Here is a 14,421-nt window from a genome sequence, read left to right on the forward strand (position 1 = left end):
TATAATTCCCATTTCATTTTCCATATTTCTGGATATTCGCAGAATGAAAAGAACGGCCATAGGCATGTACTGTGCTTGCGGGCACAGATTCATCATTCCCAAGCAGTCAATAAAGTTCATCTTTGTGTTACCATGTACACATTCTCAAGCTGTCAGTGGTAGAACTGGTGAGTTCTGAATGACTGCCTTTTTCACTTCTCAATTATCTTCATAATGGAAACAGAACTCCCCAAATTGCCATGTAATATATTTCATAGCATGGCTTATCTTTCAAGTCTAACTTTGTTATAAGATACCGTAGTGGTCTGTGTTATGTCTGAGGGTGGGACATGTGAATCATTACCAAAATCAGTTGTTTATAGAAAAAAAAAAAAAAGTACATCCTATATTCCAGCAAACATGGTGCATAACCTTTGTATTCATTACCTGTCAACCCAATTTCATTGAAAATTTTTCAGAAAACCTTTGAGTTAATTTAATAAGAAAAAGACTAATACGGTATCAAAAGGCTGAAAGCATAAGCCTTAGACTAGCAAATCACATTCACATCGTAACTACTTTTATGATCAAATGTTAACAATCCTTCTCTTCTCAGTCAATTTTGCCACGAACAAACTAATAATATAATGTTAGTCAATCGCAGACAAGTTACTAATTTCATGCAAATAAAAATTATGAGAGTGGTTTCTGCATTAATCTTTGAGCATGCACAAAGCCACCTTAATCTTTCCTTTGTGATTTAAACCAATACGACACCTATAACATTACCACCTACATACAAAATATAAATATATTTTAATAAAGTATGAATAATGTGAAGAAAGGCAATTTTAATTCTTAAGAGCTCTGTATTACCATCAGACAGTCTTTTCTTAGGATACTAAACATCCAACTAACTATTTACCATGTACTGTACATATTCATTCCTTTTTTATAACCCAACTTACTTCACAATCCATCCTTCGCAATACGAAAAAATGTATGACACTGGAGAAGTTTTTGCTAGCCACACTAAAATCATAAAAATGTATATATTTCACTAATATTTACTATTTACTTCTGAGCTGTCACCAATAACTTAATACCTGTTACACCTTTTACAGCACAGTTAACCTACACATGCATTTCTCTTACAGAATTGACAGGCAGGGCTTCACAATGAGCCTCTAATAGGGACACGCTTCAACGTAATCTGCCAAAAATATCAACGTGTATATACATGGAAAACCCCTGGACAAACTAACATAGTGTTTCAAAACTTTTGTGATTCCCTACCCTGTTTTAAATATTGCCCATTCAAACCCCAAATTTGCTCGTACGTAACTACTTGTCTAATACCTGTACTTATGCTTCCAGGATGTATGAAATCAAAAGAATTATATGATACACAACAGCTATAATGGCAATCAAATGATTAAATGACTAAACACTTGGAGAAAAAGAAAAAGTTCAAATGCCTAATTAAAATAAGTCAAAAATACAAAAACAATTGCAATCTGCTAAAGCTGGCATCCTAAATGTAACATATTCCACTAGATAAATATATCTATAGCCCATATCATAAATGATAATATGAATCAGCAGTAAACTTCTAAAGCTGGCATCCTAAATGTAACATATTCCACTAGATAAATATATCTATAGCCCATATCATAAATGATAATATGAATCAGCAGTAAACTTCTAAGTATCATTGTGAAAACACAAAAACTTCAGCATGAAAATTCTATGGCCATGTCACAAGAGTGTAAGAGTTTATCTGCTGAAAAAATATAAAAAAAATGAGGCATTTTAAAGTCTGCTTCTTAGACACAAACTGCTACTTCTACCAATGCCACTTGGCTAAACATCAGTAAGCAGGAGATCCCAGTTTTAAAATGAAGTGGCAGCCATTGGCCGAGCTGGGTTGGTGAGTGAAGTTACATAGTCAGGGGAGACCCATTAAACTCTTTACATAAAAGAGGTAGAGGGAAAGGAAACTAAAAACAGCTATTTAGGCAGGACCGGAAACTCAAACCAAATAAACCTTATAGCACCATGATGATGCATATAGTGTGAAGTCTTAAGTTAATCTTTCCACCTTAGTAAATGTAGCATGTCACATACACATACTGTGCTGGAAATGTGCAACTGTCTATTAAATTTTCTTCAGGTATGATGTTTCACATTCTGTCTTATAGCATTCAAACAATATAGATAATATTGAAATGCTTTAAGGTACACTGTTAATGTTAAAGATAGGTAACTGGTGCAATGTGTTATCTTCTTTAGTGCTGTGTCTCACAAAATAAGGCATGGTCTGAATGCTAAAGACACTCCATGTAAACAATACAACTCTACAGAATAATCTGGTAACAGTAGACATCTCCCTCCCATATTCCTGGAACAGAGCTTGTAAATCGAGGCCATTAGTCTCGATCAACTGGTAGAAAAGTTGATGAAAAGACTGCCTGTCAACTTTCATGAAAAGGGATGAAAGTGAGTAAACTTTCCTTTTAAAATAGTACATACAGAAGCTCATCACTTTGTTCAACACAGATTACAAAGTGAGGGTTACAAGGTCTGGCAAATCTTGGGGCATTTGATACAGAAAAGAATCTTTCAGACCAATGGGTAACCTTCAAGTGGGAAAATTGACAAAATTGATATTCATAGCTTGGGTCACTAGTAATGTTCTGGATTGGTCTGCTGTATGAAAAAGAAGTCAGCATACTCTTCATACAGGGGACCACCATGTTAGGGCCTTGCATCTAACTAATATATTCTTCTGCACTGTGAACACAATATTTAAGATAAAAGGAAGTATGAGCTATGCAAGAATAACTGTTATGCCATCATCAATATACAAGGCATGGCAAGGGCTTGATGACAAGCAACACAAACAAGCAAGTGCCAACTATGAAATACACTCAAATGAATATTACAGCAATATTATATCACAAGACCATCAGTCACTCAAATTAGTAACTAAAAGATGATAAAAACACAAACAGCAGACATAGATGAGAAAATAAAAGCTGAAAAGGCCGGTAATGATTTAACACAAAGAAATTATGTAGATATAAAGGTGGGCCTTGCTTGATTAATGGGCAAGGAGTAGGTCTCCCAAAATTCTTAGTAACCACCCTCACCAATACAGTTCAGCTGGCTGTTACCACTCGATTTACAACTGGTAAGCTCTATTCTCCAAATTTGAATTAATGGCTCCTGTATAAGCAATGGTTTGTATTTATTATGAGCACTTATACAATAAAAGGGCCAATTCTGTTGCTGTCATCAGTAAGTGCAAAATTTTTGCTAACTTTGGGCTTGGCATGACTAAATACAATATCAGATTGTTTAATCATTCATATGATGAAAAGGATAACCTCAAAAGACAAACATTAACTTATTACAATAATTTCTTATTCCTTCCTCCTGCTCCTAATGAAAATATGGTTACTACTGCTGCTGTAAAACAACTGTTGTGCAAAGTGCCTGCTGGAAAGAAAATTTTTATTCATTTTAATCATTATTTACCTCAAATGAAATCATCACTTTATCTCTTTAACTGTTAATCAATTTCAAGCTAATACACGTTCTTCATAAAAAGTTAAGCCTGACCAAATTTTTTTTAATGAAATTTGCTACCAAAACAAGCATTATATTGAACAGCTTAGGTACTCGGAGCAAACGAAGCTTTACAACATCTGATAAACTATAAAGGAAATTCTTCATTAATTGGCCTTCAAGTAATATATACGTTTAATGAGGCAGTAGCATGTACTTTTTGTACAAATAAACAAAGACCATTCTGTCTTCTCTAGTAAACAGGCTTCATTCAAACTGAATTACTGAACTTTCAAACTAGTTTCTTATAACTGTATAAACTGAAAGCAAGTTTACCTTAGGGAATCTTTACATAAATCAATTTCTAAATTCATTCTTTAAAAACTGTCACAAGGTATTCATATCCAACTCTGCAAACTACTCACTTCATTTCTTTCTCATCCCCAAACTTACGTACTTAATATTTACTTGTTCTTGGCACAGCAGGTACGCTAAAAACTTATTACTCGAAGCAAGCCAAATATATATTAAAACACAAATTTTGCAAGCACTTCACAAGCATGCACACAACCAGTTTAATATTAGCTATAAATGCTTTCTTCGTTTATCATTGTCAAACTGCGACGAAAAAATTTAAACGCAAGCCCAACAGCAACATAAAGTTAATAAAATACAAATGAAAGATGCATGTGCTTTGGTGCAAAAGACAATCTGTTACTCGTGCATAATCTTATTTGTATCTGAACTTCACTTTTCAGCCACGGCATTCTACTGTAGTGAAACGGTTCTCTCTTTAAAAGCATCACTCCATCACTTTGTAAGGGTGAATGACCTATACTTTTTAACTTAACCTGACTAGATAACAATTAGTTGTCTATTTAATTAGAATATACATAATAAGTACTTACTTCATCTTATATGATAACTACAACCACATTAATTGTATGTTACCTGAACATCAATTTAAGCGAGAGGACTAAGGAAGAAATTATGAAGACCCCTGACAAGAACAAGCTGCTTGGAAGTTACCATGGAAAGCCACACCTAATAAATATGCCACAGAAATGATGGGAGATAAAATTATGATTGCGTTGAAGATGAAGCCATACAATCTATCCTTAAGAGTTTGATTTGATTTATGAAAATTAGGCTATAAAGCCGAGCCCTGGGGCACTTTCGACCATTCAATGGTCATTCCTTACTGGCAGCACATGACAAACAGTCCATCCCAACAAGAAAACATCCTGATGCGAAAGAAGAAAGGCATCTTCATGTTTATGCTCAAAGGATGTCAAATTATGATTCAGGGCCAATAAGGAGGAGAACTTCTGCAATGCATGTGCCTTGACATTTAATTGAGGAAGTGGTGGAGAAACGTATCCGAGACAGATCTCAAAGACTGCGACAGCTTGGATACGTGATGAGAAGGGATGAGGAATGGTAAAAAAATGCAGTAGATAATTATAACAACAGGACAAGACCTATACCAAGACCCAGGAAATCATGAAGAGAGGGAATACATGAAGACATAAGCCAGATGGGAGTTCAAGCAGGAATACCACGAGAGACAGAAGAGTGAAGAGAACTAATTTCCTACATCTCACCACATACAGGGCAAAGCTGATGAAAGTCTTCATAACGATGATGAGCAGTACAAAAGCACAACATTAACAATGTTAAATCTCTCAAGCTACAACAAAGAATGAGTGAAGTAAAAGTGTATTTGCATCAGTGCATGTGCAGTAGGGGCCTCTCAATCTTGAACTGTACAAGCAGGTGCAAATGGGATTTTGTTGCATGGAAATAAGGCAACTTTTGATTAATGGGGTTGTGGTGAACAAACATATATCATATTGGTAACTAAAATGGGCATATCTAACCTTAAATCTGTATGGTAATTTATGTTATTGTCACCTTGAAAGTTAGTTCATGACATTGCCATCATTGTCATCAAATACAGAATAACCTAAGTTGCTTGGCAATAAAGATAACCTAATAATATTGTCATATATTAAATACAATATACTATTTCTGAAGGAATCACATTTAGAATTTATCCAGAACATTCCTTGAATGCGTGAGCACTAAAATTGATTTTTTCATCAACCGCACAATATTCCTACACAGCAACACTCACATGTTACAATATAAAATTATAAAAAAGAATAATCAAAATAATTAAATCCATGAATAACAGCTGTTGTGTATCACCCACACTATCCTTTCAGCTTCCTTATAAGCATAAAAGTCTGTAATATCATCTACTTTCTGTCCACAATAATCTGAATAAGTGGTATCTATACCTCTATATCACATACATGAATCCCCATGATTTCAAATACCTTATCCCCAAAGTAATGGCAGAAAACGTTTCAGCTCTGTGATAACTTGCCCTTGTTACTCTGCTTGTCAACAGAACATCTCCATTAAACTTTACACAAGAGAGAAAAATATTTATCATGCAACATTAATACAAAATGTCAAACATAACCTTTATATGCAAAATGATACCCAGCATTAGGAAGAATAACAATACAAAAATTCACATAGTTTACCTTAAATCCAAAGGAAATTAATGAAAAAGCTTTGACAGTAAAAGGCATGCAGAAACAAAAGCATCCTGAGAATAAAGTCAATCATGGCATTGAAAGGTCAACAACCCCAACAGATTTGCAATAAATGCTTTCATATAAAAGTATATTTATTTAATAGCCACAATTACGATTCACAGAACTGAATCCAAGTACAGTATATTAAACATCCATTCAAAGGAACCAAATGCAGTGCAGTGAACAAAGTTTATTTTAAACATTGGAGAATATATGGCGCAAGGTAATATAGTTTCTCTTATGAGGACCACCAAATGTCTGCATCAAAGTCAGTACCATCATCATAAACATGACCACAACAGTAAACTACATCAATTCAATGGTTTATACATATCACTGCATTCTTTTTTTACCTGTATTTAAGTGGCACTAATTGTCATTTAGTAACCTGTCTGCCTGCATTTCCCGTGTTGTCTATCCTTCCTCTAAAAAGTGCCTACTTTACCAAGATTACTGATATGCAGAAACATTTTGACAGGTGGTTTGGTGAGTAATATATGGTAGGGCATGTAACATAACATACTTCACATGAAGCCAGAATATATGAATACAGGTATTTGTTTCTCATAATTCAGGAATGTTATGATATTTGTGAGTGCAAAAAACCAGAATTTATGTACTGCATGTTTCAATACTACCACTAAATTTTATGATGGGGCATAAGGGTTAATGCTGATAAAATCCATTAAAACTTGTACTTTTTCGGAGGAAACTTAGATAGGGAAGCTATACACTCACTAACTGAGTTAAATCCAGAACAGATCCTCTTTAAAAAGTCACCAACTCATATTTACTACATTCAGCTATGCCAAAAGAGTATTAATACAACCTCTAGCTCTAATCAAAATTATTATAACCTCATCTTTTAACTTGCAATATTCTAAGTTCTTGGGCAAACTGGACTTCATTCATTAACAAACATTACAGTATGTCAATTTCAATTTTCTCCTACATCTAATAAAACCAAGATTTTATTTTTTTAACAGCGTGCTCTGTGCTTTCATCGTACTAGTTATCAAAAGCACAAAACATACTTTTCAGCACAATAAGAGACAAATCATTAGTTGTGCCACACAACGAAAGAGTATCATTTCTATAACATGCTCATTAAAGGCAAAAAGTTATCTAAAGATTTACCAGAAACTGGCTAAAGACTCACTGCTCTTCAAAACCCTCAATCATCAAAAACAAGCCATTCTCAAAAATACTCAAGCACAGACTTCTCATGCACAAGCAGTCTCAAGTAAGCACTTTAATTATAGCAAAATACAAAACTGATTTTTGTTCCACAACATACTTCTGAAATTCTAGTTTTCCGAAATTCTAGTTTTCCAATAAAATTTAATTAATTCTTTCAATAAAAGCTGGGCAGGGAGCACTAAACAAATCAAAAATTCCAGAATCAACTAATACTGGAAAGTGACCAGAAAACCTTGCTCTGCGCTCAACACATGTATAGTGCTTCTTTCACAGCATCCATAAAAATACAGAAAGTGTGTATATCCTTGATCCATACTTGAAGCTCCACTCCCCAGCAAAATGTGGGTAATCGACATTATCTAATGATCAATACAAAACCACATAAAATGAGGTAAAATGAGATAAAAATAAAAAACATATCACTTAAAACTCTTCCTAACAAAAAATTCCCCATCAAATAAACTATTTCACCAAGTTGGCTCCAAATTGGAAAAACCCCAGTCTGTCATCTCCAAAAGATGTCACCGTACTGGTCAAAAAATCTAAATAAACCCCAGGAAAAATCGCAACAACAAGGCCTCAAAGTCTGACCACAAACTACCGACATCTCAAAAGTTTGAACCTCCGCTACACATCGAAGAATAATTGTGCAAACTATAAAATATCTATGAAGCTCATACATTAAAAACTACAACTGAAATGAGATGACTCATTAAACAGGACTGATGCTGTTCATGAGAAATGAGTTATGTTGATAGCTACTATAAAAAAAAAAATAAAAAAAGAACATTAAAGCTCCATAGTCATCTAAATACTACAGAATTAATTCCCATAAAACTCGTGGTTTGTCTCTCACAAGACCAATACATAATGGAATCCTAAATAAGTCAATAGAAGAAATACAAGATAGATTTATCTCTGTTTTTTAAGTAACACAATTCACTTTATATGCTAAGTAAACAACACTACATATATAAGAGAAATCTTGAAACGTAGTATTCTTTAATTTCAAATGCATGAAATTTAGGTAATAAGCAAGAAGACAGAGTAATAACATTAAAACCAGGTCTGATTTTTCCCAATCATATCAAGTTCATACCAATTCAAAACCGTGCTTCTCTTAGCTATTCACCCTAGCTGATTATCGTAAAGATACAATACACTATTACTACTACCATCATTTAAAAACAGATTCATCAAAACTGTATCTCATTTCTACTCTCCTTGGGATGGGGAAAAAAGTTGTGAACAGGACAAGATGAGATTAATGAGAAGTAAATGAAAGAAAACCAAACAGCTACAGGTCAAAAGTGTTTCTGCAGAGAACTTTCAGTACTGCCTAGTAATATAATATATTCCTACAAGGATTCTTTTTATTAAGTAGGTTGACCATACCACTAAACCATTAAAGTTCTTCATAAGATTGGCCCTGAAGATTTGTCTATAATGACTGGTGAAACTAGAATAAGAAAAAAAAAAAAGCAGCTATACGGAAAGAGACCAAAAGGATAAGATGGAAAGTAAAAATTTGAAAGCAATGGAATTGCAGGCTAACAATGCTGTAAAGAACCTTTGGTACAGTCCCCAGTGAACCATACTAGGCACACTTAAGGAAGTATGATGCCACCCACTGAAAAGACATAGTGTGAAGAAGTACTGTTTACCAACAAACAAATAAAAAATTTCCTTTTCAGGAGCTCCAATCATACAGAACAAAAATTATTTTAGCACTAAGCAGCAGAAGTAAATGAAGTCTAAGATGGCTCAGTTTACTAAAAGCCAGCAAATGAACTGGTCTTGAAGGAACATTCTGTGAATCAGTGGAATTAAACATACGTTACCTCATACTGTTAGGGGTTAATGAACTTCCAATGTCACAATCAAATAGGCACTTCTAAACTTTTAATCCTAACAACCCCCTACATTCCAAGAAAAATAAGACCAAAACCATTATGAACATATATTCATCATGAAAATTTTACTCTGTATTCATTCAATAAAAGCAGCATACTGTATAAATATTTTGGCTCTGTTACACTACAGATGTATATGGTTATACTGTTTTATTATTCTTTTCTATACTATTTTAACAAGACGAACATCTAATGCTGTACAAGAAGAACAAAACATTCTGCTGTTGTTAATTTTATATTAATTGTAATGACATAATAAACAAATGATACAGAGTAACATTTTTCACTTTTGGGGATATCAAATTGCAAGTTCTGGAATTTGACAGTTTGTCTGTACCATGATTTCACAAAAAGTCTGTCAAAACTAATAACAAACAGAATCAAATACAGTATCATGAAATCATTAATAAATTCAACTTTCAACGTAAGAAAAATGTAAGATACATGACAACTAATAATTAACCAGGTATAAAAGTGCCTCACTAATACACACACTACTCTTGTGCTAATAAGGTGCCATATTGTGGTTAAACAGTTCAAAATAACAGCAGATAGAAGCAAAAAGAGGCATATTAACAATCAGAACCATAGCCTTGTTTTCACTTGGATTCAAGACAACATTTATACTTTGTGCCCTGGACTTAGAGACATTTATACTTTGTGCTCTGGACTGACTTTTCAAATGGCAGGACAGGACTGTTCTAACAAACTAAGAACGTAAAAAAAGCTATGGCACTGACATCTAAGGAATGTCAAAGCAAATGGTTTCTAACACAGTCATCATAACTGGAATGCTAATGTGCATGAAGGGTAAAAAACCTGTGAGAGAAAACGTACGGGATGTACTTCATGTGTGTGTCATGGGGAAGCAGGTTGTGTGGAGGTGGGGGGGCTAGGGTCATGTGGGGCCCTCCGGCATCGTGTAATGATTCGGATGGGCAGCCGAACAGTCCGACATGAGCCGATAGCGACCCACGTAGCGCTCTGGACAGTGGCCATCTGAGGGCGGGGGTTATTGGTCGCTTAATTCAAGCAAGCACTGTCCACAACATTTGGTGAATCACTCCTCCTTTTAAACTTTGCATGTGTAAGTGTGTTAAAAAACAGCTTGTAAACGAGCCCAGAGGTTCCATAACACTTCAGTCAGATATGGTTCTCTAAATCTACTGTAAATGCTGTAAAACAATGACTATCAACTTGAAAACTGGACTTCTTAACAGTACTGGACTTCACCAAAGCCACTAACTTTCAACATCAAATTCCATTTAAAGAACCATGGCTGACTGACAATGTACAAAAATTACTACAAAATCTGTGAAGCTTTCTCTGAGCTAAGAGCTTAAACTTAGTGCTCAAAATGTTATATAAATAAAGAATATTTACTGAGGTGCTGCAAACTGTAGCTGCTTCGAATACCCTTTGAGCCTAAAGGGGCAAAAAAATTTATCAGTGTATCTTGCAACCAGGTGAAAGGTACTATCTGCACTCTTTAACAAGACTACAGATGTGATGGCAGTCCTGCTATTTCTCTTTCGTAACAAATAAAAGAACAAAAAGAAAAAGGCATCTCATCTGGGCAACAGCTCTTTCAATTGTGCAAAAAAAAAATATAATACTTCAATGACAAATTATCATCAATTTTTGAAAGCATGTGAAAATGTACTATCAAAGAGCAAACCGTTTTCTTCAAATAAACAATTATTTCGCTACAATATTATAAAAAATAATTAACTCTAAGCTTCATAGTTTCATGTATAAAATCAGTGGAATAACTTTTTTTAATCCTTCAAAATACAATACCAAGAACAGTGTTTTTTACCCAATGACCACTCCGTATTTTACAGAAATAATATGTAAACAACTTCCTTGGCAACTGCTTTGTTACTCTCAGTGATCAGTAAGTAGTGTACTGTATATGAGTACATCACCAACTTATTAAAACATCAGACACTGATACTTCAACCTGAAAATCTAAACCCAAATCATCCAATGACACTAGAATTATTTTTACCTAAACAATTCCTCTCTCCAAAACCACTTGATATCAAAGTATTTGTATGTATTCCAACTAACTCCTACATATACCACATTACATACGCAGAGTTTAGATGCTGCATTGTTGCAACATTCAAATAAATGTTACAGCACATGTTATCCTACAAGACATACCAGTTTCTTTTATATTTTTCCAATTCATATGATAAAAATCCCATTAGTAAGCCTTAGGAATTTCAAAAACTGTTTTCGAACCCTGGGCCATTTTACAATTTTTTGGAAGCTATCTTTTGAATTTCTCTTGTCTGTTACCATGTCGATATCAATGAAATAAGAGAGCACACGGTGAACCCTTACACTGATGATAAACTGCAACAATGATAACTGGAAAATATGTTCAAATGAGAAAGTATAATTTACTGAACAGTACAGAATTCAAACACATACACATTTGATTTCATCACTACCACAAGTTTCTCAGAACATAAAAATAATAAGATTTACATATACCTTAAGAAAGTGGTTTCAGGATCAACATGTAGTCAATAATATTGGAATATTGAAAACCAAGGGCATAAATATTCCAAATAACTAAGACCCATGCTTCTGTGAATAAAAATTCCATCTTTACAAATGGAAACAGGATGCAAATACTGAAGGGTTCTCGGCAAGTATTTTGGGACGTGGTTGCTGACCCAATCCCTTCACCCACTTTTGCACAAGAGAGCATAACAATGTTTTTTCACAAGAGTTCAATGCTATCTAAAGAGTTTGGGGATAAATATGCTCACTGAAAAAAGATAAAATCACAGTTAGCTCTCATTCGCTGCTCATTTTGTTTGCACATCTTGGTATCTGGCGAGCTTTGGCAAACAAAAAAATATAATAAACTACTAAAGAAATTGTTATAAAATCTGCATTACGACCATGTAGATAATAAAATACCTTTTAATGTAAAATAAAAAAAAATTATAGTGACAACTGTCACTATACGATCGAACAGTAAGTGATTCACTGCTAACAGAATATGCAACTTCTGCTTCCCAATATCGATACCATCCCCTTCCAACTGCTTAGAGATCTTAGCCTTTTTTAAATTTCAGAATTAAACAATATGTATTCTGGTTGTCTTACCAGGCTAAAGTTATTTCAATATAAGTACAGTATACTGTACTGTAAAATATTATTATTATTAATTATTATCATTATTATTATTAGAGAGGAGACCTTCTCTGAGGGCAGTAGCACTGAAAATTGTAACTGTTTCCACATCATTTAATTTATAATGAGTCTTCTCTATTCTTCTTACACTTTTTCCACATCATTTAATTTATAATGAGTCTTCTCTATTCTTCGTACAATCTTCTTTTCATCAGCATGTAGCTGGTATATCAAGTTTCCTAAGGACACATAAAGATTTTCTATTATTTTAGGTGTATTATTGTTATTATACCTAATAACTGGATAACCTCCACACTTCCATTTACATCCGGGAACAGTCACTTGTCTTTCTCCTCTCCTTTAAGCAACAAAAGCTACTCAAGACATCTCCTACCCAATCTAGATGATACTGCATCACCCATTCCAGGGACACTCAATCCAGGAGACTGCAATCTCCCTTTTGACCGAGGAAATGACAGTCTTCGACCGACTTTCCAATCAGACAAGGAAGATGATGATGGGATTTTTTGCCCATGCCCATCTCTTCCACTAGTTTTAAAGTTTCCTGGCTGTAACCTTTTACTGGGTGAACTGAATCCTACTCTTTATTTATTTCATTATTTATCACATTCGCATGTATTCAAAGTAAATTTGAAGCTGAAAGTGGTTATACTCCTATTACAAGGTAATTGTATTTTACCTACAACATGACTGGTAGTCAGTCAGTAAACGTACATCAGAAATTACATTTTCAAGGGGTCATACTATTCTATGATCACTTCATACTTGCCTACTGTGAAATAGCTATGTATGTAATTAATGACTAGTATAAAGAGCATAATTTCTGTATATTTCAAGTTCAAGTCACTGATTTCTAAGTCATTCCTATTAGGCCACAATTAAGTTCCGACAGTTGAATTACTGTGTTCACCTAATGTAGCAAGTTTTATGATCATTCTTCTTCAAGAGTAATTATGAGAATGGTAATTCTGAAAGATAAGTCTAAAAGGCAAGTTTGAGAGACTACTAACATAAGGTATCTGTCAAAAAAAATCTCAAGTGGTTTCAAGAAAGTAACGAACTCAAACATCACCGAAAGTAGTCAGGATACTAAAAGATTGGAAGTTCAAACCACAAACTGAAGAACAGATTGCTGGATCAAAATTTACTCATTTGTTTTAGTTTGCAAATTTTATTGAGACCTAGCAGAAACTAGATCAAGAGTAAGTTCATCCCCTTTGAGATAGCTTGCACCTCAGGGGCAGGTGTCTCGACTACTGTATCTGTAAACATTCTTGCACTGCTGTAGGCTATTACAATACCTTACGTATCAATGCACAAGATATCTGATGGCAACAAATGGTGATGCTGACTAAAGGCATGAGATGATGTACATTTGAAACATACGATGCAAAGGTTTGCACAAGAATCCCATTTAACACAAAAGATAGGAAAAACTAATTTTATTTTCATAAGGAAGTTAATTCTGTTTTTATAAATACAAGAAATACAGTACGCAAGAGACATGATTAACATTCATGGCACAATGATAACGGATGCACAAGATACCAAGCGATAACAAGTGACATAAACAAAGATGTGAACAAGTCCAAGGAAGACAAGCACTACTATGCATTGCACATTCAGTGAAGAGCAAACAATGGCGTACAGTATCAAAATGGTCAGACATACTACCAGCCAACATCCACTCCCAGCCTGTCTTGCTCACATACTGTACTGCTAAAATTCATCCATTTATGGCTGCCTCAGTCAGGCTACCACAGGGTGATTATTGCTGTAGACATCTAGCCTGATAACAGTGTTGTTTTCTACCAAACCTCTTCTTCCACATTATCTTCCTAGTACATCAACCAATGCCCTTTACAGGCTTCACTTGAACATTGAGGAAACACAAGAGCAAAGCTTCTGTATAATATTAACTCAGAGAGCAGATATTACAAAATCTACAGCAGCTGTATACACAACTTCTAACA

The 14,421-nt window shown here is 34.3% G+C and overlaps 2 protein-coding genes across 12 annotated transcripts in view; one reads left to right on the plus strand and one right to left on the minus strand.

The window, feature by feature from the left end:
* LOC136853600 (uncharacterized) overlaps nt 1-14,421 on the plus strand; it is a 192,795-nt gene that overhangs the window by 126,479 nt on the left and 51,895 nt on the right. The gene's annotated exons all lie outside the window — the stretch shown is intronic.
* The window catches only part of LOC136853602 (phosphatidylinositol 3,4,5-trisphosphate 3-phosphatase and dual-specificity protein phosphatase PTEN-like), a 57,850-nt gene that overhangs the window by 24,298 nt on the left and 19,131 nt on the right, over nt 1-14,421 (minus strand). For 3 of the 9 annotated variants that reach the window (XR_010857507.1, XR_010857506.1, XR_010857509.1), the window contains one exon: nt 10,109-10,270. The exons of 5 other annotated variants lie outside the window; for them this stretch is intronic. Coding sequence is in view for 1 of the 4 variants with exons in the window: in XM_067129347.1 (XP_066985448.1) it covers nt 10,655-10,696 (42 nt within the window). In the remaining 3 variants the exon portion in view is untranslated. Of the gene's footprint in view, nt 1-10,108; nt 10,271-10,654; nt 10,697-14,421 lie in introns of all 9 variants that reach the window. One more of the 9 variants, XM_067129347.1, reaches the window with a different exon arrangement.

This window comes from Macrobrachium rosenbergii, chromosome 27 (assembly GCF_040412425.1).
Source record: "Macrobrachium rosenbergii isolate ZJJX-2024 chromosome 27, ASM4041242v1, whole genome shotgun sequence".
Taxonomy (NCBI): Eukaryota; Metazoa; Arthropoda; class Malacostraca; order Decapoda; family Palaemonidae; genus Macrobrachium; species Macrobrachium rosenbergii.